We start from the raw sequence: 23,569 nt of genomic DNA, 5'->3' as shown, positions 1-23,569 counted from the left end.
CCCCCCTCCCCCCAGGCACAGGGTGGCAGAAATTCCAGTTTCTCCCCAAGAAAAGAAGCTGGGAGCCCCCCGCCCTCCCTGGGCTCAGCACCCCCTCCCCCCCCACCCCGCCCTGGGGCAGGACCCCTTGCCGTGTCACCCCTCCACAGCCACCCTGGGGGCTGGAGGGTGCCATGTCCCCCCCCGAGGGTCCTGAGGCTCAGACCTGGGACTGGAGAGGGCCGGGGTGGTCGTGCTCCATGGCCGGGCTGCTGCTGCCGCTGCTGGAGGAGCTGGAGCCGTGGGGCAAGGGGTGCTGGGGGGGGGGCCGCCCGCCGGGCCCCCCGCCCCTTCAGGGTGCTGAGCTTGGCGTCCAGGGAGAGGGTGCGGGGGCGGCCCCAGGGGCGGCGGGCGGGGGGGCTGGGGCTGGTCGCCCGGCCAGAGGGGGTGGCGTGCAGGGGGGGCTCCTCGAAGAGGGAGAGCCACGGGGGGGTCCCCGGCACCCGGCCCCCCGCCCGCTGCGTGAGGATGTCTGTCACCGCCTCGATGTCGTCGGACGGATCAATAGCTGTGGGGAAGAGCGGGGGTCAGCCGGACCCCCCCCCGGACCACCACCCTGCTCCTGCACCAGGGGGACGGGACCAGCCAAGGGCCAGGCTGTGGCTGGGACACGCTCCGTGGCTGAGGCAGCCGGGATGTGCCCCGTGGCTGGGATGTGACCCATGGCTGGGATGCGCACCGGAGTCAGGGCAAGTGGGACATGGCCCATGGCTGGGACAGCCGGGATGTGCCCTAGAGCCAGAGCAGCCGGGATGTGCCCTATGGCCGAGGTGGCTGGGATGTGCCCTGGAGCTGGGACGTGCCCCAAAGCCAGGGCAGCTGGGACGTGTCCTGTGGCTGGGGTTCCTGGGATGTGCCCCATGGCCAAGGTGGCTGGGACGTGCCCCGGAGCTGGGATGTGCCCCGGAGCCAGGGCAGCCGGGATGTGCCCCGTGTCCGAGCCATCCCCACGGCCATCCCAGTGGTGCCGTGGGCTGTGGCGCGGTGGGCTCGCCCCGCCGGCCCCCCGCCCGTCACCTGTCACTGTAATAGGAGGAGAGCAGAGCCCGGATCTCCTCCGAGACGGCGTTATCCTGCAGCAGGAGCCCTTCGCAGGCGGAGGGGGGCACGGCCGGGCCAGGCAGGGCTGCAGCCGCCAGAGATGGGGGGAAGGACAGGGACAGGGAGGACAGAGAGACAGGGAGGGGACAGAGAGGAGCAAGAGGGGACAGAGAAAGGCAGGCGAGGGGACAGAAAAAGGTGGGGGGGACAGAGAGAGGACAGAGAAGGGGCAGAAGGGCAGTGGAGAGAACAGCAGTGTTAGGGAAGTGCCGGGGGGGGCAGAGACAGGGCCACCCGGCGGCAAGATAGCGGAGAGCAGAGAGGAGGGAGACAGAGGCAGAGCCCCCCGCAATGTTCCCCCCCAGCAGCCTCAGTGCTCACCCATCTCGTGGTAGAGCGAGCCCTGCCGGGGCAGCATGGCGGGTGGCCGGCGTGGTGGTGGCACCTCGATCCTCATCAGCTCGTCACAGCACTGCTTCCACTGGCCTGGGGGCACAAGGGGGGGTCAGCACCCCAAGGATGGGATCCCACCGGGATGGGGGTCCCACTGGGATGGGGTTCCCGCCAGGATAGGGATGCACCCAGGATAGGGGTCGTGCTGGGATGGGGGTCCCACCTGGATGAGGTTCTGCTGGGCTGGGGTCTTGCCAGGATGGGGGTCCCCCTAGGATGGGGTTCCTGCCAGGATAGGGATGCACCCAGGACAGGGGTCGTGCTGGGATGGGGGTCCTGCCTGGATGAGGTCCTGCTGGACTGGGGGTCCCACCTGGATGAGCTTCTGCTGGGCTGGGGTCTTGCTGGGATGGGGGTCCTGCCGGGATGGGGTCCTAGAGGGCTAGGGGTCCCACCACACTGGGGAGTGCTACCGGGATGGGGGGCTCCTACTGGGCTGCGGTTCCACAGGGATGGGGTCCCACCAGAGATGGGGACACCACAGGGATGGGGGTCCTGCCGTGCCGCCCACGCTCACTCATGTCGTAGAAGTGCTGCCAGAAGGCTTCCATCCATCGCTGCGCCTCGGCCCGGCTCTCGGCCAGCAGCGTGTGGGTCACCTCCTCGCCGCCGTACCGGTTGGTGACGGCCATGCCGTGGGGCTGCCCGCGCCCCTCCCGCTCCGCCGCGCGGATGCGGGTCTCCTGCGGCGGCGGCAGAAGCCCTCAGCCCTCTGCAGCTCCCCAAAGCCCCCACAGCCCCCCCACCTCGGCTGTACCTTGTTGACGGCGATGGTGAGGGCCGGCTCCAGCCCGGCCTCGGCCTCGCCGGGGTCGTGGTAGCAGAGGAGGTCGGTGCCGCGCAGGACGCAGTACAGACGGGCCCCGCTCTGCGCCTCGGCCCCCGGCTGCTGCCCATGGAACCGGCACCATCAGTGCGGCTGACCCCGGACCCCTGGGGTCATCCCCAGCCCCACCGCACCCCGTCCCTGCCCAGTGTGGGGGAATGGGGGCAGCCCCCTCCCCAGCATGGGGATCCCCTGGTCTCCATCCCCACCGCAGTCCAGAGCCCACTGGCAGGGACTGCCGAGACCCAGCGGGCTCGTGCCACCACCTGTCCTTGTCCCCATCACCCACCCATCCCATCCCCATCTCCATCCCTGTCCCCCTCTCTGTCCCCATCCCTGTCCCATCCCCGTCCTCGTCCCTGTCCCATCCCCATCCATGTCCCCATCTTCATTCCCATCCCTGTCCCATCCCATCTCCGTCCCCAGCCCGCGCTCACCTGCAGCCGGAGGAAGCCGCTGGTCACGGGGGCGGCCATGCAGCGGGGCTGTGCAGCCAGGCGGCAGCACATGCTGCCGTAGAGGGGCAGCCAGAAGGAGCTCTCCTCTGGGGGGGCACAGTCGCCTGGGGTGCCCTGGCATGGACCCCCACCTGCGCCCCGCTTCCCCGTTCCCTGCCCTGGCAGGACCCCAGACCCCTCTCCCCACCCCACCGGGCCCCCAGACTCATCTCTCCCCTCCAAACCAGCCAGGACCCCCCCCAGACTCCTTTCTCCTCACCCCATCAAGTCCCCCAGATCCCTCCCTCCCACCCTGCTAGCCCCCCAACCCCCCCTCTCCCACAGCCCCACCAGGACACCGTGCCTTTTTCTCCCCACTCCACCCCATCCCAGTCCCCTGTCCCCAGCTCACCAGCTCCCCACCCCCCCCCGACCCCGCACACATCTTGCCCCCAGACCAGCCAGGACCCCAGGCCCATCTGACCTCCATCCCACCAGACCCCTCTAGGACCCCAGACCCATCTGACCTCCGTCCCACTAGACCACCCAGGACCCCAGATCCATCTGACCTCCATCCCACCAGACCCCCAAGACCAGCCAGGACCCCAGACCCACCTGTCCTTCATCCCACCAGACCCCCCGGGATCCCAGATCCATCTGTCTTTCATCCCACCAGACCCCCCAGACCCCTCAGGACCCCAGACCCATCTGACTTCCATCCCACCAGACCCCCCAGCCTAGCCAGGACCCCGGACCCATCTGACCTCCACCCCACCAGACCCCTGTCCTCGCACCTCACCAGTCCCCAGACCCCTCTCTCCCCACCCTGCCCGGCCCCCAGCCCCACCACCCGCGCTGTGCCGTGCCGTGCCACGTGGGCTCACCGTTGCTGGCGATGGCGAGGTCGTGGGTGCGGAAGCCATCCTGCACCTCAGCCAGGGAGAGGACGGCATGTGCCAGCAGGTGGAATTTGGGACCCCTGGGGGGACGGCAGGTGAGGGGAGAAAGGATGATGGAGACATGGAAGGGAGGGGGGTGGGGATGGGGGTACTCACGGCACGCTGGGGGCCGGCAGGAGGAGGGGGCTGGTGCCCCCGTTGCCCGGGGGGCTGCCGGGAGCCCCGTCCATGGCGGCGCGCACACCGTTTGCCGGAGGAACGTCCCAGGGAGGTGCTGAGGCGGGTGGCCAGCTTCCTGGGGGTGCTGCCCTGCGCCGACCCCCCTGCCAACCCCGCGCTGTACAGCTCCACCTTCAACTCGAAGTCGGGACCGGCCTCCGAGCTGGTGGAGGGTGGGGGGGGGGGTTGGGGGGGGACAAAACACGGGATGAGTGGGGTGGCCATGACGGGGTGACATCTCACCTCAGGACCCTCTGGGCCACCCCCACAGGATCTCCCCCCGGGGGGAGGCAGGGGTCCCCCCGGGGGGAGGCAGAGGAGGGCAGGGGTTCCCCCCCCCCAGGGTGGGGGGCTCACAAGAGGACGGCGCTCTCGAAGCAGATGTCGGTGAGGGTCCGGTCCACCAGCACCATGGGGGTGTCGTGGATCTCCGCCCCGAGCTGCAGCAGGCAGAAGACGGCGCAGCGGTGCAGCTCTGCGGGGATGGGGTGTCAGGGCGGTGGGGGGGTGAAGCGCAGCCCTCCCCCACCCCGCGCCCCCCCCGCCTCCGCACCCGCCCCCCGCCCCCTCACTCACCTCCCTTATTCCTGAAATACTCCGTGTCCTTCCACATCAGCGGGATGCGCAGGTCTGGGAAAGCGGGGGGAAGCGGGCGGCGAGGGGGGCTGAGCATCCCCCCCACCCCGCAACCGCGGGGAACCCCTCCCCCCCCACCAGCCCCCCCCACCATGACGGGTTGCGGTGGGAAACGTGGTGGGACACCCCCACACACACACCCCCCATCACCACCACCGCCACCACCACCATACCTGAGATGCAGACGGTTCCCCGGCAGGGCAGGCGCTCGTCCGTGGGGCCGGCATCCGAAGGGCTGTGGGGGGCGAAGGCGGGGCGGGGGGGGAAGCAAGGATGGATGGGGGGGCTGCGACGGCTGCCCCGCCATCTTCCGCCCCCCCAGCCCCAAGCCCGGGGGGGGGTGCTCACCGCCTGGCCGTCCGCCGCAACACCTGCGCCTCCTTCCTGCGCTGCAGCTCGGCCATGTAAGCCAGGACGCGGCTGTTGCAGACCAGGAGGCTCTTGGCGGCCTCCAGCGCCTGCTCCCGCCGGCTACAGGCGGCCAGCAGCTTGCAGGCCCCCTCCCGCAGCCGCAGCTCCCGCTCCATCTTCCGCTGGATCTCCGTGTCCTGGCAAGGCAAAAAGACCGGGGGACAACACGGGGATGGGGGCTGTCACCGGCTCCACGGATCACGGCCACCCCCAGCTCTGCACCCCTTGAGGGGGGGGGGGGGTGTGTCCCAGCCACGCACACATTTCGGGGGGTCCCCAGCCACGCACCCCTGGCTCAGCGCAGCTCGGGGCGCCCAGCAAGGGGGGGACGACACCAGAGACACACAGCAGGGGACGGTCCCCATGGCCACCTCTGTCACCCCCCCATCCCAAACCAGCTTTTGCTGCAGCCACCAAATCAACACCCTGTGCCCCCCCCCAGGGCCACGTAGCTGCCGGCTCCTTGGGGTCACCCTCCCGGGCCCCCACAGCTGCCCGCCGGGGTCCCCCATCCCGTGCACCCCAGAGATATACCACGCGCCCCACAAATGTGCCGCGTACCCCAGACACGTCGTGTACCCAACAAGGGAAAGACACCCCACAGACACACCATGCGCCCCACGGATGTGCCATGCATCCCCCAGATGTGCCACGTACCCCACAAATACATCGTCTACCCCACAGGGGAACCACACGCCCCACAGATGTGCCACACACCCCACAGATTTGCCACGCATCCCCCAGTTGTGCCATATGCCCCACTGATACATGTGTCCCATGGGGCAACCATGCACCCCACAGATAAACCATGCACCCCACAGATATATCATGTACCCCACAGCGAAGCCATGCACCCCACAGATACATCATGTACCCCATGGGAGAACCACCCCACCCCACAGACACAGCCCCACAGATGCGCCACACAACCCACAGACGCATCATGTACCCCACGGGGGAGCCTTGTACCCCACAGATACTCCATGCACCCCATGGATGTGCCACGCACCCCACAGATACACCATGCATGCCACAAATGTGCCATGCGCTCCACGAATACATCATGTACCCCACAGAGGAACCACGTACCCCACGGACGCATCATGTACCCCACAGCGGAACGGCACGCCCCACAAATACACCATGCACCCCACGGATGCGCCACGCACCCCACAGGTTTGCCGTGCATCCCCCAGGTGTGCCACACACCCCAGAGATAATGAGTCCCACAGGGCAACCACACACCCCACAGATATATCATGTACCCCACAGATTTGCCATACACCCCACAGATATATCATGTGCCGCACAAGAGAGCCACGCACCCCACAAATACCCCATGGATGTGCGACATGCCCCACAGACACACCACGCATCCCACAAATGTGTCACGCACGCCACATGCGTGTACCCCATATCCCCAATGTGGGGTACATCATGTACCGCACGAGGGAATGACATACCCCACAGATACACCATGCACCCCACAGACGTGCCACACACCCCACGGATTTGCCATGTATCCCACAGATGTGCCATGCGCCCCCCAGATACATAATGTGTCCTACGGGCCAACCATGCACCCCACAGATATATCATGTGCCCCACAGATTTGACATGCACCCCACAGATGCATCATGTGCCCCACAACACAGCCACACACCCCACAGATACTCCATGCCCCCCATGGATGTGCCACGCGCCCCAGAGACACACCACGCGTCCCACAAATGTGTCACACACCCCACTTGCATGTACCCCACATCCCCAACGTGGGGTACATTGTGTACCCCACGAGGAAATGACAATACCCCCCCCAAATACACCATGCGCCCCATGGATATGCCACGCATCCCCCGGACGTGCCACGCGCCCCACAAATATGTCATATACCCCCAGGGGAACCCCGTACCCCACGGATACGTCGTGTACCCCACGGGGGAATGGCACGCCCCACCGATACACCATGCCCCCCCACGGATGTGCCACGCACCCCACACATGTGCCATGCATCCCCCAGACGTGCCCCGCGCCCCACGGATCCATCATGCACCCCACAGGGGGACCACGTGCCCCCACGGATGCACCACGCTCCCCCCCCGCAAGACGTGCCATGCACCCCAGGCACCACGGACACCCCCAGACATACACCCCCCCCCACCCCTCCAACTCACTGCCGGTACCGGTTGCTGCTCCATTCCGGTACCGGCTGCTGCCTGCACCCCCCGCGCTGCCTGCACCCCCCGGGCCCCCTGCCCATGGAGCCGCAGTGACGTCACCGCCTGCTATAAATAACCCCGAGCAGCGGGCGAGGGGGGGGGTGGCAACCAGGAACTGCCCCCCCCCCCCTCCCCGCGTCAAGACCACCCCCCCATCCTCCTGGAGAGACCCCCCCCACCACCACCAGTGGGATATGGGGGGATGCTCCCCCCAAGGAGAGGATCGGTGGGGAGCACTCTCCACCTTCCTGGGACCCCCCCGCCACTACCCGGACCCTGGGTTCCGCGGGGTCCGGGAGGTTCCGGGGGGTCCTGGTTGGGAAGGGGGGGGGGCGTCCTCCAATTCCTACCTGGAGGCTAATGGCGATCTGCCGGATATAGAGCATGTTGAGATCTTCCAGGATCCGCAGCTTCTCCTGCATCTGAAGGCGTTGCCCCCTCCCCGCCACCTCCATGGGGACCACCGGGACCCCCCCGGTTATTCTGGGGGGGCTGGGGGGGGTGGGGGGACTTTCCCGCATCCACCCCGGCTCCCCACTCGTAGACCCCACCGCATCCAGCGCCGGTCAAGAGTCGGGTCTTTCTGCGTCCCCCCCCCCCCAACCCCACGCCTGCGGAGAGAAAAGGGCCCTTTCATCGGCCCCCCCGCGGGTACCGGCTGCTTCCCCCCCCCCCCCCCCCCGACTCCCTCCCCACCGGGTACCAACCGCCCCCTCCCGCCGAACAACCGGACACTGTGCGGGAAAGGGCAGCGGGGGCGGCTTGGGGGGGGGGGGGGGGGGCGAGGAAGGGGGATGGGGGGGGTGCAGGGATGGGATAAGGGGTGCTGAGGATGGGGGGGGGCGGGACAAGGGGTGCAGGGATTGGGGGACAGGAGGGAGGGGACACGGGGTGCAGGGACAGGATGGGGCGGAGGGGACAGGAGACGGGGCGCAGGGGACGGGAGGAGGACAAGGGGGGCAGGGTTGGGGGTGCAGGGATGGGGCGCGGGGTGGGGGGGCCGGGGACGGGAGATGGGGTGCACGGATGGGACGGAGGGTGCGGGGACAAGAGAAAGGGGTGCAGGGGACAGGACAAGGGGTGCATGGGACGGGGGGTGCCGGGGACCGGGACCGGTTCGGGCTGAGACGGAGGAGATCGGATCGGGGTGCAGGGAGGCGACGGAGCACCGGGACCGGCGGGGGGACGGATGGAGGGGGGGGGGGGGACCGGGGGCCCGGTCCCCCCCCCCCTCCATCCGTCCCCCCCGCCGGTCCCGGTGCCAGCCGCCGCCGCCGCCCCCTACCGGCCCCGGTGGGCGCAGCAGCGCGAAACAACACCCCCCCACACATACACCGCCTCCGGTACCTTCCGCCGCTCCCGCTCCGTTGCTCCGCCGCGGCGCGTACAGGAAGGCGGCGGCCGCCCGCCCGCCCGCCCGCCCCCGGCCCGCCTCTCCCACCCCCCCCCTCCCCGGCTCCCTCCCGCCGCCTTTCACCGCCACCCCCCCCCGGCCATTCCTCCGCCGGCTCCGCTTACAGGGGCCGCCCCCCCGCCCGCCCCCACCCACGGCGGGACCGGCGGCAACGGCGGCTCCGGGATACCGGGGTGGGGAAGGATGGCGGGAGGGGGGAGCGGCGGGGGGGCGCCCCCTAGCGGCGAGATATCCCCCCCCCCCCCCCCCGCCGTCTGTGCACCGGGCCCCCTCCACGTATGCACCGGCCCCCCCGCAATGTGTAGACGGTACTGGGGGAACTGGGGACCCCCCCTTATATGTGGCAGCTCGTACCGGAGAAACCGGGACCGCCCCTGCCACGAGTGTATCCGGACCCCCCCATCCCTCCGTGCACCGGGACCCCCTGCACTGAGTGCATACGGACCCCCTCCCCGAGTGCACCGGCAGCCTTGTGCGTGCACTGGGAAGCGCCCCCCCTGAGAACACCGGGATTCCCCCCGTGCAACGGGACCCCCCTTCGAGCGCACCGGGACACCCCCCCCCCCCCCTCGTGCTCACCGGGACCCCTGTGCGTACACTACAACACACACCCCCCCCGGGTGCACCAGGAAGCCTCATGTGCACCGGGACACCCCCCCCCCCCCCCCGAGTACACCGGGACACCCCCCCCCCCAAGTGCACTGTAACCCCCCTCCCCGTGTGCAGCCAGTACTGGGGAAACTGGGACCCTCCCCTTGAGTGCACCCGGACCCCCCGTGTGCACCGGTGACCCCCCCACCATGTGCAGACGGTACTGGGGCAACCAGGACCCCCACAGAGCACACCAGGACCCCCTTCGGGTGCACCAGCCCCCCCCGTGCCTCGTGCCTGGCCGGGGGCCACGTGCCCAGCAGGGGCGAGGGTCCTTCCTTGTCCTGTGGCCCCTGCCACGACAGAGCCCACCAGGGGTCCCGGTGTGGATCCGGCCCTTGCCCGGTGCCGGTGTCCCCCCGCCCCACACCGGCCCCCAGCACCGGGCCTCCCCAGGCAGCAGTGGGAGCCATGGGGTGCCGGGGCCACGGTCCCGCCGCGCCGGCCTGGCACGCTGCCGGTGGCGAGGGCGGCCATGCCGGGGGCGCGGGCGCTTCCCGCTCTGCCGGGGCGAGAGCTGGCTGGCGTGGCGGGAAATCCCGGCTGGGCCGGTGGCGGCCGGTGCTGCTGGCGGGACGGGCAGGACGGGCAGGACGAGGGCGGCGGGTTCCAAGACGGGGGGAGGCGGGGAGCGGCTGCCGGCGCCCTGCCTGCGCGGCCTGGCTGCCGGTACCGGTGCCGGTGCCGATGCCGGTGCCGGTGCCGTACCTGCGGGGAGTCGGCCAGGAGGCTGAGCCGGCATCGGCCACGTCGGATCTCCATCTCCAGCGCCGAGCCACGGGCCACCGTCACCCGGCTCCGCTGGTTACGGCAAAACATTGTGTGCCGGTGTCGGTGCCAGTGCTGGTGGCTGGTCCCGGGAACGCTCTGGCTCCCACAGGAATGTTCCTGGGCTCCCAGCCCGGAGCAAACCCCTCCCCGGTACTGCCGCACCTGGCAGGGGGGGCGGGACGCACCGGGAGGCACCGGGAAGCACCGATCCCGACCCGAGTGGCTGCGGGGAGCACTGGGATGCCTGGCGGCAGCCGGAGCAGGAATGGGGCTGGCAGCGGGGCCAGTACCGGGTGGCTCCTGGCACGGGCAGGACAATGGCCTGACTCAGCGCAGGCAGCTGTGGCGACATGGTGTTGGGGGGGGGGACATGGCGGGGGGGAACATGGGGGGGGGGTGGTGTGCACGTGCCAGTGCAGCTGCCTGCATGCCCCGGTGGCACGCGCTGCCCGCGCGGAAACCGCCGCCGCGGGCCCTTAGGGCCCGCGGCGGCGGTTTCCGCGCGGGCAGCGCTCCCAGCAACCACCACTTTGCCCACTTCAAAGATGGCGGCGCCGGCGTCACCTCGCCCACACTGGGTGCGTTCCGCCGCGCCGGGAGGAAGTGGGTCCGCCCTGGAATTGGTTCCCCCCCGCCGCCTTCACGGCGGGACGCCAGCAGCGGCATCGCCGGATGAGCAAGGCCTGGCGGCGCGGCAGGATGGAGGGCGGCGAGCACGGTGAGGAGGGTGGCGATCCCCGGGGTGGGGGTTGGGGGAGTCCGGGACTCGCAGCTCCGGCCCCGCCGGGGTCGGTGGCGCGCCGCCGGGACGGGCTGATGGTTGTGTGTGTGTCCCCCGCAGGGGAGGAGGCCGAGGCGGGCGGCGGGCACGGCTCCCACAAGAAGAAGCACAAGAAGCACAAGAAGAAGCACAAGAAGAAGCACCACCATGAGGCGGCGGGGCCGCCGCCGCCCCCCGCGGCCCCCGAGCCCACCGCCGGCCTGCGCAAGCCCCAGCTCAAGCTCAAGATCAAGCTGGGGGGGCAGATCCTGGGCACCAAGAGGTGAGGGGTGGGGGGGCGGCCGGCCTCTTTCCCCCACCCCTCGCTTGGACACCTGTCCCCACGTCTCAGCCTCGCTGGGGCCGGGCCATGTCCCCCAGGCCCCAGTTGGCCCCATCCCGGCCTCACGGGCCGCCCCGTGCTCTCTCTCCACAGCGTGCCGACCTTCACGGTGGTCCCCGAGGCGCCACGCTCACCCTCCCCGCTGATGGTGGTGGACGAGGAGGAGGAGCCCACGGAGGGGGTGCCCATCGAGCAGTACCGGGCCTGGCTGGGTGAGCCCTGGGGGCAGCGCAAGGGATACAGGGGGCAGTGCCGGGATGGGGGCGCTCCAAGGGGGAGGGTGGTGGGGAGCACTGGAAAGCTGGAGCAGGAGGGGGAGCCTGCAGGGATGCTCTGGTCCCTTCTAAAGAGGCTGTGAGTGTGGCTGTGCCCCCCATGCCGGGGCAGGCTGGGCAGCACCCAGTGCCTTGCAGAGGAGCTAGGGACAGTTATGCTGTCCTGGCCCTGCTGCCCAGGGCAGCGTGAGTCGCCCCATCAGGGCTTCGAGGGCGGCCTGACCCCAGGATGGGGTGACCTTCCCCCCTTGCCCCCAGTGACTCTTCTCTCCCCTGCTGCCCGGCCCAGATGAGGACAGCAACCTAGACCCCTCACCCCTGCCAGACCTGGATTCGGAGAGCTGCTTTCCTGCCCGCGAGGAAGAGGAGGAGGAGGAAGAGCGCTGGCTCGACGCCCTGGAGAAGGGCGAGCTGGACGATAACGGGGAGCTCAAGAAGGAGGTGGACGAGTCCCTGCTGACGGCCCGACAGGTGACGGGGGCAGGTGGGGGGTCCACGGAGCCAACTGGGGCAGGGCTGAGGGATGCAGCCTGGCCTGCTGGAGCCATGGGGCTGGTGGCCCCAACACTGACCTGGCTCTGCTGCCTGCTCAGGTGAGATGGGGTGCTGCAGAGGCCCCAGAACTGGTGAGAGGGGGGCCGGGTTGGAGGCCTTGGAGGAAAGGAAGGGCCAGGGTTGACAGTGTCTCCCACGTCCCTGCAGAAAGCCCTCCTGCACAAGCAGCAGAGCCAGCCGCTGCTGGAGCTGCCCATGGGCTACAAGGCGAAGGAGCTGACGGAGGAGATGCTGGTGAAGCGGGAGGAGCGGGCCCGCAAGCGGCGCCTGCAGGCAGCCAAGAAGGCGGAGGAGAACAAGAACCAGACCATCGAGCGCCTGACCAAGACCAACAAGGCCAAGGTGAAGACGCTGCGGGAGCGCAAGGCCAAGCAGGCCCCCTGCCCCGTTGTCCACTACTGCAACGCCATCGACCGCATCACCGTCTCCTTCCCGGCCGGCGTGGCCCTGCCGCTGCTGCCCACCCCGGCCCCGGCCCTGCCACCCCCCGTCGTCCTCTGCGGTGTCACCGGCTGCTCCAACCACAAGCGCTACTCCTGCTCCCGCACTGGCCTGCCCCTCTGCAGCCTGGCCTGCTACAGGAGGAACCTCCAGCTGCAGGAGGCCGCGGCCTAGGCCGGGGGGATGGACGGGACGTGAGGCGGGGACCGGCCCCTCCGCCATGGACAGAGGGGGCCGGGGGCTGTGGGGCGGCCCCAGCGGGGACTGAGGGGGGGTTCTGGGGGAGCGGGGGTGTCCCGGGTGATGCCGGGGCTGGTCCCGCGGTGGTGCCGCCGCCCGGTGCTGCGGAGCTGATTAAAGGCTGCTGGGAAAGGAGCCGTGTGTGGGTCCGCCGGGACGTGGGGACAGACCGACAGACACACCGGGGAGCGCTGTGGTACAGTCCGCGCTCCCCCGAACCGGTGCGTTATGGTACGACCCGCCGATGCCGGGGACGGGTCACCGCGCAGAGCCCAGCCGCAGCGCCCATTGGCTGGGGCCCTGCCCGGCACAGGGCGGCGGCGCTGGTTGGTCGGCCGCTCCGCTAATCATGTGTCTGCGCCGCGCGTTGGCCAGGCTAGCCCCAACGCCCGCCCCAGAGGTGGGGCCCCGGCCAGGCAGGAGCGGCAGCGCCGGGGCGAGGTGCCCGTTGGCCGGCAAGCTCGTCAGTCAAGGCCAGGAGGGCGGGGCTCCGCCTCCGGTTGGTGGCGGCGGCCGCCAATCCTGTCGGGGGCGGGGCTCGGTCCCTTTGTCTCTGTTGTTGGGCGTGAGGCGCGGGCAGACGGCGTCCGATTGGTGGGGCCAGGGCGGCGGCGGCGGCGCCGATTGGCGGGCGGCGGCGGGGCAGTGGCGGATTGGGCGGCGGCGGCGGTGGGGGGCGGGATCTTTGGCCCGGGCGTGATGGCGGCGGAGGAGGCTGCGGCCCGGGCGGCGGCGGCGGGCCGGGCGGCCGGAATGGGGGCGGCGGCGGCGGCGGTGGGGCAGCGGCTGCTGCTGCGGGCGGCGGGGGCCGGGGCCGGGGCCGGGGCGGCCGAACGGGCGGAGCCGGCGCGGGGCCGCGGCGGGCTGTAGGCGGCGCCATGGAGCGGCCCGGGAGCGGCGGCGCCGAGGGGGCCTGGGCCGCGCTGCTGGGCCGGCAGCACCAGCAGGTACGAGCAGTGGGGGGGGCGGCCGGGGGGCCGGGCCCGGCGACGGGCAGGAGCCGCTGCCAGCGTGCTGGGACGTGGTCCTCCGGGGCCGGGGTGGCAGCCCCCCTTCCCGGGCTGGGGTGATGGTATGGCTGTACCCGCAGGCCCGGGAGTACTGCCCGGGGGTGAACAACCAGCCCTACGTCTGCGAGACCGGGCACTGCTGCGGGGAGACTGGCTGCTGCACCTACTACTACGAGCTGTGGTGTGAGTGCTGAGGGGCAGGGGGGAGCTGGGCTCTAGGGAGGTTGGGGGCTGTGGCCTCCTCCCCCGTGGGAGGGGGGTTTGAGGGGAGGGTGACCCTGCTCTGCTCCCCGCAGGGTTCTGGCTCCTCTGGACCATCCTCATCCTCTTCAGCTGCTGCTGCGCCTACCGGCACCGCCGGGCCAAGCTGCGCCTGCAGCAGCAGCAGCGGCAGCGGGAGATCAACCTCATCGCCTACCACGGTGCCTGCAACTACCCCACCTCCATGATGGACCTCAGTGAGTGAGGGGGACCCCAGTCCCTTGTGTGTGTCTGCTCTGCTCCTGAGCCCTGTGCCAGGCTGCACACTCCAGGTCCCAGTGGCAGCCCAGGGCCTGGGGAGCCACCCTGACCCGTGTTCCCCCTCTTCCACAGGGATGCTGGCTTCCTTCAAGCTGCCTGCCTACGAGGAGGTGGCCCACCGCCCCAGCACGCCACCGCCGCCCTACAGCTCCATCCTGGCCCAACTGAGCGGGCCCCGCAGCCGCCTGGGCTCCAGCAGCCTCACCCTCTCGCCCAGCTCAGAGAACTACACCAGCTGCTCCTGCGAGTCCAGCTGCGCCACCTCCCCCAGCAGCACCTCGCTCTCGGTGCAGGTGACGGATGAGACGGAGCACAGCCGGGCCAGCACACCCAGCGAGGAGGGAGGTACCAGCAGCACCGGCACCGGCGCCAGCTGGGAGCTGCCCCCTGAGGAGGCGCCGGCCCGCGGGGCCCCGCACAAGCACGCCCTCTTCTCCTCCACCGTGGACTTCTTTGAGGCCGACTGCCACCCCTGCTCCGACATCGAGGAGGGTGAGGAAGAGGAGGGCGGCGCAGCCCAGGAGGAAGGCAGCAGCAGCGAGCATTTCCGGCACCGGCGCCTGACGGGGGACTCAGGCATCGAGGTGGGGCGCTGCCAGGAGGAGGAGGAGGGCGAGGGTGAGGGCACCCACCTCCTGGGCAAGGCCGGTCCCACACACCCGCCGCGCTGTGGGCTGCCGGGCCAGGGGGACAGCGAGGGGCCTGGCTCGCCCGCACTGCCTGTCTGAGCCTGTGCCCACCAGTCAAGCCCTGCCCTCCCCGCTGCCTGCTAGCTTGCCTGGCCCTGTCCCGCTGCCTGCTCCCCCTGCCTGTACCCGGGGTGGGGGCAGGTGGCTGTGCCAAGGGCCCTGAGCCACGGCTGTGCCGTTCCAGCCCGTTCTGTCCTCCCCCCGCCTTGGAGCAGCTGTGGGGGGTGCAATGGGTGTGACCCCCCCCTGCTCAGAGGGCGCCTGGTGCGGGGCAGAGCGGGACAGGCAGTGCTTCAGCGGGGGGCTGCCTCTTCCCTCCCGCTCCTGGTGCTGCCCCGCTGCTGGGGGCTTGGGGCAGCGTCCCTGGGGTCTGGACTCAAAGCTGTGGAGCCCCCGGGGGCCCCCTGCCCCAACAGACCCCCCTCCCCTGTGTCCCACCATGTCCAGTACCTCATGTGGCACGGCTGGGCCCCGTGGTGGCCCTGCTCTCAGTGTGGTCCTGCTGGAGCCCCCTCCCTTCTGAACTGCTTCCAGGGTCCGCAGCTACTGGGCCCCCACGCCTGCCCCGTCCCCACCCCTGCGCTGCCAGTGCCGCAGGCCCTGGGACTGGGGCCACTGCCTGTGGGGGGGTCCCCATCTCTGCTGGGGGACGGGCAGTTCACGTAGCGTTCTCTCACCATTAAAGAGATGTGGAAGTACAGCAGCTCTGTGCATGCTGGGCGGGTGATCCTGGGGGGACATGGTTACTGGGGCTGAGCTGGGCCTCCACAGGGAGGGAGGGGGACAAGGACCTGCTACGGCGTGGGGGACAGTGCCCTGTCCCAGTGCACAGCACAGGGGGGAGGAAGGGGGCGGCTGGGGCAGGACAGAGCCACAAAGTCCGTCCCCAACACAGGCAGCAACAGGCTATGGTGGTGGAGGTTTATTTTGGGGGAGGAGGTGGGCTCATCACCTCCACCCGCACCTGAGAAAGACAGGCAGGGCCAGCCCTGCAGGCAACTGCCCACACTTCGGCTGGCCAGCCACCCTAGTAGTCCTCGGCCATCACCAGCACGACCAGTGCGGACCAGCCAGCAAAGGGGTGGCAGCCCTGGCCACGGCCGGTGCTGTCGCTGTACTGCTCCCAGAGGAAGCCGCTCTCGGTGTACTGCCGGTACAGGTTGGCCACGAGGTTGTGGCGCAGCTCCCGGTAAAGCTCCGCCGCCCGCTCCCGCTGCGGCCCATTGGCGCTGGCGTAGCCGTGCAGCGCCCGCAGCGCCAGGTAGTTGATGTTGACCCAAACGGGGCCACGCCAGTACGGGGGGTCGTGCTGGGTGTTGCGCTGCATGTAGAGTGGGCTGTCGCGGGCCAGGGAGCGCAGCCCGAAGGGCGTCCAGAGTTGCCGCTCGTTGCGCATGGTGGCCAGCACGGTGGGCAACCGCGGCGAGTCAGGGCGCAGCAGCTGCAGCAGCAGCGGGAAGAGGCTGACATAGCCCAGGGCTCCCACGAAGCGGGGCCGTGGGGCCTCCCGCACCTCCCGTACCAGCTGGGGGTCCGGAGGGGGCCGCCCTGGAGCTGCCGGGACCACCCGCTGCCAGCGCAGCCCCACCGCCGAGCTGTGGTTGCCGTAGTCAGCGAAGGCGCCCAGTTCCTGTGCCCAGTGCAGCTGCTCCAGCAGCCTGTTGTCACTCAGTGCCTGCTCCATCTCCCGGTAGGGCCCGGACGGCTCCCCCAGTCGCTCGGCCACCTCCCCCAGCACTCGGGAGGCCAGTGCCATCCAGCAGCGCAGGTCCAGGTGCCGCTCGTCAGGTGAGGGGTGGGAGGCACGGGGGTAGTCATCCAGCCCCGAGGCCAGCGTCTTGGGGTTGAGGAAACGCTCGGGGTGGGGGTCGCGGCCACGCCAGCGGAAGGTGAGGGGCAGGGGTCCAGCCTGCGTTCGGTTGTACCAGTCGTACCAGGCGCGCAGGCGGGGGAAGAGGCGGCGCAGGTAGGGCAGGGGGGCGTCCGGCAGCAGCCGCTGCAGCGCCAGCAGCAGGGTGGGGGGGTTGGCCGTCTCGCTGTGCTGCAGGAGGAACTCGGGGGGCACCTTGGCCCGCGCCTCCTCGCCCAGGATCTGCTCCCGCGGGATCCAGCCCTCGGCGTTCATGAGGTCCAGCCAGTGGGCGATCACCTCGCGGCTCAGGGCCGGGTCCCAGCGGGCCAACAGCAGCTGGTGGAAGCCCTCGTCCCAGAGGAAGCCGCGAGGGAAGAAGGAGCGGGAGGGGACGGCGGTGAAGAGGGCGGCCTCGGGGGCGGGCACGGGGTGCTCCTGCAGCGGGGACTGCACCAACGAGCGCCCGTGGAAGTAGCCCATCCCACCCAGCATGTCGCTGAGGGCAGCCTGGGCGAAGCGCCGCTGCGAGGCAGGGAAGCCCTTGCGTCCCAGCCCGAAAGTCTCCTCGAAGCGCTGCTCGAAGGCAGCCGTGTGCTGCGCCAGTGCCGCAGATAGTGCTCCCCCTGCCAGCCGCCCAGGCCGATCTGCCACGCTGCCCGACTCGAAGGTCACCTCCACTGTCCCGGAAGGCTCCAGCGTCACCTGGTGCAGCAGCAGGCGCCCGCGCGGGGGCTCTCCCACCGCCCCCGGCAGCCCCCGAAAGGTGTCGACGGCAAAGAAGCGGCGGCGGGGTTTCCCCGGCGGGGCGAAGACGAAGCGGTTGCTCAGGCTGCTGCGCACCACCTCGGTCAGGCGGTGCAGCCCCGGGCTCGCTGCATCCAGGTAGTTGTAGCTGCAAATGGAGAGACGGCGTCAGGGGATGAGGGACAAGGAACCGGTGGGGAGCAGCAGGGGCTGTTGCGGTGAGGCACCTGGCATATTTGGGGTCCTCCCCGTTCTCCGCTGTGGGGCGGAGGAAGGTGAGGGTGAAGTCTCCCAGTTCCTCCGACGTCCCCGTCACAGCAGCCAGCTGCGACTTGTTCTCCAGGTGCGGCTCCAGCGTTCCCTGCCCATCCGTGGCGACGTAGAAGAAGAGGGAGAGGAGGGGGGCCGGGCCGCCCGTGCCCTGAGGAGGAAGAGGAGGGGGGGAGATGTGAGGAAGGGGGGGCTGCCCAGCGCTCCGGCTGTTTTCCCGGCAAACATAGCCCCCCCCGCCCCCCGCCGCCGCTCACCTCCATCCGTGCGGTGACGCGCCAACTCCAATCCCCTCCGTGTTCGCCTCCCGGTCGCTTAACGAATTCGGTTTTCAGGAACAAACCCCCGTCGTGGATCTCCTGCACCCCGAAATTCTCCCCGTCGTGCATCAGCCAACCGTATCGCGACAGACCGTCGCCCTGCTCGCAGGTGTGACGTAAACTGCCTCCTCCCTCACCTTGCTGAAGCCACATCAGCCCTGGGGACACCGGGGAAGGTGGGGGGGAGGCGGGTCAGCCTCGGTTCTCCGGGCGGGAGCGGGGCAGGCCGAGGCCCCGGGGCAGGGCAAAGCCCTGCCCCGGGGCTCGGCCTGCCCCCGCTCCCGCCCCTATCCCTCACCGGTAACGAGAGCCCGCGGGCTGCGCGTCTTCATCCCGAAGTAGACGTGAGGCCGGTAAGTCCCCCAGAAACGGTGGGGCGAGGCGAGGGGCCCGGTCGAACCGGGGGGGAGGGCGGGGGGAGCGGGGTGAGGGGTAACGAGGCGGGCGGCCGCGCTCCACCGGTTCCACTCAGCCGCCGCCGCCGCCAGGCCCAGCGCCAGCGCTGCCGCCGCCGCCGTTACCACCAGCGCCGTCCGACCCCGACCCGGGCCCCGCTGCTGTTCCCGTTCCCGCCGGGATCCGCGCTCCCGGGTCCGTTCCCGCAGCCCATCCCCGCCGCGTCGCCGCCGCTCGCCCGCCATGGCCCGGCCGCGCCGCTTGCGTCATCACGGCGCGACGGCCGGTGGGGAACGCGGCGCCGCGCTGTGGCGCCCCCTGGCGGGTGGGAGGGCAAACTGCTGGGTCGGGCCTCCACGGGACCGCCCCCCCCGACCCCCACCCCAAACCCGGCCCCGAGGGAACAAGGACCCCCGCCGAGTCCCCCCCCCCCCACACACAGGCCAGACTCAGCACGTCCTCAGAAGCCGCTTTATTGTGTCCCTTGCTCTCGCCCCACAGCCGGGGGGGGTCCCAGGGCAGCCCCACGGCCGGGCGGGGGTCCCGCGGAGGGGCCGGGGCTGCCCCTGCCTCACGGGGAGGGGGCAGCAGGCCCTGTCCCCCCCAGCCGCCACCCCGCTGTGGGGTCGATGGCCGGCAACGCCCCGGGTTGGCTCCATTCACTGCTTGACCTGTCCCCCATCGCCCTCGCTCACGAAGCGCTTCCGGCCCCTGCAGAGGAGGATGAGGATGAGGATGAAGGGGGGAAGCCACCCCCCCAGCCCCCCTCTTCTGGTCCCCCCCCCCTTCCCCGGTACCTGGCGGGGCAGGCATCCCGCAGTGCCTTGGTGATGATGCCGCGGTCGAAGCAGAGCTCCACCAGCCGCTCCAGGAGGCTGTGGGCCAGCGGCACGTCCAGGCTGATGTCCCCCAGCTCCTCGTACACCCGCTGGAAGCCCTGGGAGAGGGGGACGGTGTTGGGGGGACACACGGCAGTGTCAGCCCCAAGGGCGGGCTGCCCACTGACACACATACCCCCCCCTCCACGTGCCCCACACTCACCCGGTTCATCTGGTCCAGCGTCACCAGCCCCGTTTCCCAGAGCACCTTCAGCAGCGTCACCATCATGGCCACCGGCCCCTCTCCAGAGCCCTCCAGCACCATCACCACTGCCTGTGGGCCGTGGGCATCAGTGGGGACATGGTGGGCCCCCCCCGCCCCCGCCTCCCCGGGACACTCGGGACCCCCAGCCCTCACCTCGTACACCAGCTCGTGGTGAAAGTGGGGCACCTCCAGCTCCCGCAGGCAGTGCTCGGCCTCCGACACCTCCCCGGAGAGCAGGTACTCCCGCAGCAGCAGGTTCATCTGGGGACAGAGGGAGCTGGGGTGGGGACAGCAGGGACACAAGGGTGGCACAGGGGGGGACAGCGTGGGGACACGGCATGGGGGGGCACAGGGACAGCCAGCAGTTGCCACTGCCCCAAGTAGGCACGGGGACATGAGGGGGACACCACGTCCAGGGTCACATCCAGAGGGACATGGCAAGGGGGTCTCCGTGGGACATCTGGGGGCACATCTGGAGGGGGGGGGGGGGGGGCTGCAGGGATGAGGCACAGGACAGGACCCGTGGGTGGCCGGGCACCGACCTCCTTGACGAGGTGCTTGACAGGGCGCTGGCCGCCCCCCACGCCCCAAACGTTGTCCAGCCGGTTGACGTCGCGCTTGATGCGGAGCAAGACAGCGGCGCGGTCGAGGGCAGCCCTGCGGGAGAGGCGGGTGAGGGCGGCGGGCCGGAAAGGTGGCAGGGGCCGGGGCGGCGCTTACCTGGCGTGCTCGCAGTCCACGCGCCCCTTGTAGCGCTCCAGGAAGTCCAGGGGCAGCGCGTGGTCGGCCACTGCCCGGGCGATGAACTGCCCCAGCATCTGGGGACAGAGCGTCAGAGCCTGGCCCCACCGCCCGTCCGTGCCCCGCAGCCACCAGGCATCCCCTGGCACGGCCATGTCACCCCAGAGCATTCCTTGCCATGGCCATGGCCCCTCCGGCACAGCCGTCTTCCCTCAGACCATCCCCTGGCACATCCATGGCCCCTCTGGCACGGTGGTGTTCCCTGAGAACATCCCCCCCCGCACCGCCACATCCTCTTAGAGCATCCTCCAGCATGGCCATGGCCTCCCCAGCACAACCACATCCCCTCAGAGCATCCCCCCAGCATGGCCACATTCCCTAAAGCATCCCCCGAAGCGGCCATGGCTCCTCCCAGCACAGACGTGTCCCCTCAGAACATCCCCCGGCATGGCCATGGCCCCTCATGGCACGGCCGTGTCCCCTCAGAGCATCCTCCAGTGTGGCAATGGCCTCCCCAGCACAACCGTGTCCCCCTCCAAGCATCGCCCCAGCACAGCCACATCCCCTCAGAGCATCCCCCAGCACAGCCATGCTGCCCCCAGAACCATCGTGTCCCCTCCGAGCATCCCCCCGGCACATCCACATCCCCTCAGAGCATCCCTCAGCACAGCCATGTCCTCCCCCACCAGCACATCCCCATCCCCGCGTCCCCTGCTGACACCTGGGGAGCCTCGGGGGTGTCGAGGATGAGGTCGGGCAGGTCCCGCAGCATCTTGTCGAAGGCCCAGGCGATGTCCTCCGGGGTGACGATGTGGCCCACCAGGTCGGAGAGCAGGCGGGAGGTCAGCTCGCGGTGGCTGGCCTTGCCCTCCAGCGCCAAGGCCACCGCCAGCGAGGGCACCGCGTGCCGCCGGCTGCCCAGGTTCAGCCCCCGCAGCAGCTCCTGCGCCCAGCACGTCACCCCCTGTCACCCGAGGACCCCCAGCCCCTCCTCAGGGGACCCCTGACCTCCCCCAGGGACACCATCGCATCCCCAAGGGACCCCCTTTGTCTCCCCCAGGATCCTGCCCCACACCAGCCTGGCCCCCATAAAGATCCCCACAACCATGGGATGCCCAGCTCCTCCCCACGGGACCCTTCCCCATCCCAGTCTGTCCCTGTCACTGAGGGACCTCTTCCCTCCCCCAGGAACACTCCCCACCCCAAGGGACCCCCTTTGTCTCCTCCACACCAGCCTGACACCCCTGAAGGTCCCCACCACCAAGTGACCTCCCTCCCCAGGGGACCCTGTCCCTTCCCAAAGGGTCGCCATCAGCAATGGACCCCCATCCCCTCCCCAAGGGACCCTTCCCCATCCCAGCCTGCCCCATCCCTGAGGGTCCTTGTCACTGAGGGTCCCCTGTCCCCCCCAGCAAGGGACCCCGCCCCACAGCAGCCTGTCCTGTTCCCAAGACCCCCCTGTTTTCTCCCTAGGAACCCCAGCCCTGCCTGTGCCATTCCCGAGGGTCCATGTCACCGAAGGACCCCTGTCCCTTCCCCGAGGACCCCAGCCCATGTGAGCCCACCCCATCCTGCAGACCCCCACCCTGACGCACCATGACCTCGCTGGTGTCCCCATGCTCAAAGTACTCCATCACCATGGGCTGAACGTTCTTCTCCAGCTCCCCCTCCTCCAGCTCGGGGACCACGGTGGCGTAGACAGTGTCGCCCTACGGGGACGGAATGATGCCACCCCTGCCTGCACCGCTGCCAGCCAGACCCCGGCAGGGGCTGCCTGTGAGGGCAGGGGATGGTGTGGGGCCGGGGTGGAGGGGACAGATCCATACCTGAGCCGCCTCATCATAGTTGGGGTCACGGGCATCGGGCTCCTGGTAGCCGTAGACCACACCAGGGGCACCCCACACACCCTTGCCCCCGGCACCACCTGCACCGGGCACACACAGGGTGAGTGGGGGCTTGGCGGTGGGGGTCACTGAGGGTCCCAGTGGGCCCCTGCCGGGCAGGGACTAAGCCTGGGGCACGGGGAGGGAGCTCAGCCCCACAGGGGATGCAGGAGGGGTCCCAGCCCCACGGGGAGTGATGGAGCCATGCAGGGTCTCAGCCCCATGGAGGATGCAGGAGGGGTCCCAGGTCCATGGGGAGTGACGGGGACACAGAAGGGGTCTCAGCCCTACGGGGAGTGATGGAGCCATGCAGGGTTCCAGCCCCATGGGGGACTCAGGAGAGGTCGCAGGTCCACGGGGAGTGGTGGCATGACGCAGGGTCCCAGCCCCACGGCGGGGGTAGGGGGGGCTCACCTTTCTTGGGCAGCCCTCGGCCCTTGCCCATGCGGGACCTGCGGTCGTGGGCCCTGCCCTTGGGGCTGCCGGGCTCGGGGCCGGGTTCGCCCCCCTCGGAGAGCGACTCGCGGGTCGAGTCCCGGGACGAGGTGCGCCGCAGCCGCCGCTTGGCCTTGGCCTTCAGCCGCGCCTCGTGCAGCAGCTTCTCCTGGGGGGTCCAGGTGCGGGGACCCCCGGCCCCCAGCAGCTCCTCGTCCCCGTCCTCCTCCTCCTCCGTGCCCACCAGGCAGGGGCCCTGCGCAACGCGGCCACCATCACCGTGATGCGACGTGGCCTCCCCCAGGACCCCCATGGGACCCCCACCACGCACCCCTGGGACCCCCACCGCGTACCCCTGGCCTCCCACATGACACCCATGGGACCCCCACCATGTCCCCCCGGCCTCTCCCGGGATCCCCGTCCTCCCGAGGGACCCCCGCCATGCACCCCGGGACCCCGATGGACCCCCCCAAGCGCCCCCTGGCTTCCCCCGGGACCCCCCGCCCAGCCCCACCAAGGACCCCCGCCCCGCCCCGCCCCCGCCGGTTCCGCCCCCTCCCCGGTCCCTCCCGGTGGGGTGGGGGCCGCTGGGTTCGGGGCTCGGTCCGGTGCCGTTACTTGCCGTGGAGAAGGGGGCGCGGTCGGCGGCGCCCAGTTCGGCGGCGGGGACGGCCATGGCGGGCGGCACCGGGGCCGCACCGGGACCGGGACCGGGACCGGGACCGGGAAGGGGCGCTCGGCTCGGCCCGACCCCGCCCCGCGCCGGAAGTGACCGGGCGCGGCGGCATCATGGGAGCCGTAGTCACACCGGGGGCTCCGGTAGCCCAGGACCCCCACTTCCCCCGGCCCGGGCCACCGTGCCGCTGCCGAACCCCGGTGGCCCGGACCGCGGGGTGGGGGTGGGGGGGGGTCGGGCAGAGGCCACCCCACCGGGAACCGGGGCCTGTTAGCGCGTGCTGCAGGCAGGAGCGGGTGCAGGCAGCAACAGGCAGGA

General features: G+C 70.6%; 5 protein-coding genes across 5 annotated transcripts; 2 read left to right on the top strand and 3 right to left on the bottom strand.

Annotated features, from left to right (window-relative positions):
- Nucleotides 1-77: 77 nt before the first annotated feature.
- RTKN (rhotekin) lies at nucleotides 78-10,314 on the bottom strand. The gene is given in 14 exon segments (XM_063336195.1): nucleotides 78-304; nucleotides 306-547; nucleotides 1,462-1,566; nucleotides 2,051-2,216; nucleotides 2,291-2,422; nucleotides 2,797-2,903; nucleotides 3,681-3,775; nucleotides 3,852-3,937; nucleotides 3,939-4,077; nucleotides 4,272-4,389; nucleotides 4,491-4,544; nucleotides 4,724-4,785; nucleotides 4,899-5,098; nucleotides 9,954-10,314. Coding segments are annotated over 14 exon segments (1,722 nt in total). The 5' UTR covers nucleotides 10,065-10,314; the 3' UTR covers nucleotides 78-199.
- Nucleotides 10,315-10,617: 303 nt separating this feature from the next.
- INO80B (INO80 complex subunit B) lies at nucleotides 10,618-12,668 on the top strand. Its single transcript, XM_063336756.1, has 5 exons — nucleotides 10,618-10,734; nucleotides 10,858-11,059; nucleotides 11,213-11,331; nucleotides 11,684-11,865; nucleotides 12,097-12,668. The coding sequence occupies exons 1-5, from the start codon at nucleotides 10,689-10,691 to the stop codon at nucleotides 12,562-12,564; spliced, it is 1,017 nt and encodes a 338-aa protein (XP_063192826.1). The 5' UTR covers nucleotides 10,618-10,688; the 3' UTR covers nucleotides 12,565-12,668.
- A 664-nt stretch (nucleotides 12,669-13,332) lies between these two features.
- On the top strand, nucleotides 13,333-15,551 carry WBP1 (WW domain binding protein 1). Its single transcript, XM_063336757.1, has 4 exons — nucleotides 13,333-13,577; nucleotides 13,721-13,823; nucleotides 13,937-14,098; nucleotides 14,235-15,551. The coding sequence occupies exons 1-4, from the start codon at nucleotides 13,509-13,511 to the stop codon at nucleotides 14,888-14,890; spliced, it is 990 nt and encodes a 329-aa protein (XP_063192827.1). The 5' UTR covers nucleotides 13,333-13,508; the 3' UTR covers nucleotides 14,891-15,551.
- Nucleotides 15,552-15,771: 220 nt separating this feature from the next.
- On the bottom strand, nucleotides 15,772-18,759 carry MOGS (mannosyl-oligosaccharide glucosidase). The gene is made up of 4 exons (XM_063335244.1): nucleotides 18,336-18,759; nucleotides 17,975-18,195; nucleotides 17,675-17,868; nucleotides 15,772-17,595 (listed from the first exon to the last, which is right to left on the bottom strand). Exons 1-4 carry the CDS (start codon nucleotides 18,676-18,678, stop codon nucleotides 15,879-15,881), a joined length of 2,475 nt encoding a protein of 824 aa, XP_063191314.1. The 5' UTR covers nucleotides 18,679-18,759; the 3' UTR covers nucleotides 15,772-15,878.
- Nucleotides 18,760-18,890: 131 nt separating this feature from the next.
- LOC134515825 (programmed cell death protein 4-like) lies at nucleotides 18,891-23,355 on the bottom strand. Its single transcript, XM_063335251.1, has 11 exons — nucleotides 23,198-23,355; nucleotides 22,555-22,831; nucleotides 22,084-22,181; nucleotides 21,853-21,966; nucleotides 20,979-21,200; nucleotides 20,237-20,334; nucleotides 20,059-20,173; nucleotides 19,670-19,777; nucleotides 19,475-19,585; nucleotides 19,231-19,370; nucleotides 18,891-19,144 (listed from the first exon to the last, which is right to left on the bottom strand). The coding sequence occupies exons 1-11, from the start codon at nucleotides 23,249-23,251 to the stop codon at nucleotides 19,093-19,095; spliced, it is 1,389 nt and encodes a 462-aa protein (XP_063191321.1). The 5' UTR covers nucleotides 23,252-23,355; the 3' UTR covers nucleotides 18,891-19,092.
- Nucleotides 23,356-23,569: the final 214 nt, after the last annotated feature.

Source organism: Chroicocephalus ridibundus, chromosome 5 (genome assembly GCF_963924245.1).
Source record: "Chroicocephalus ridibundus chromosome 5, bChrRid1.1, whole genome shotgun sequence".
NCBI classification, from domain to species: domain Eukaryota; kingdom Metazoa; phylum Chordata; class Aves; order Charadriiformes; family Laridae; genus Chroicocephalus; species Chroicocephalus ridibundus.
This window is presented reverse-complemented; position numbering and strand designations above follow the sequence as displayed.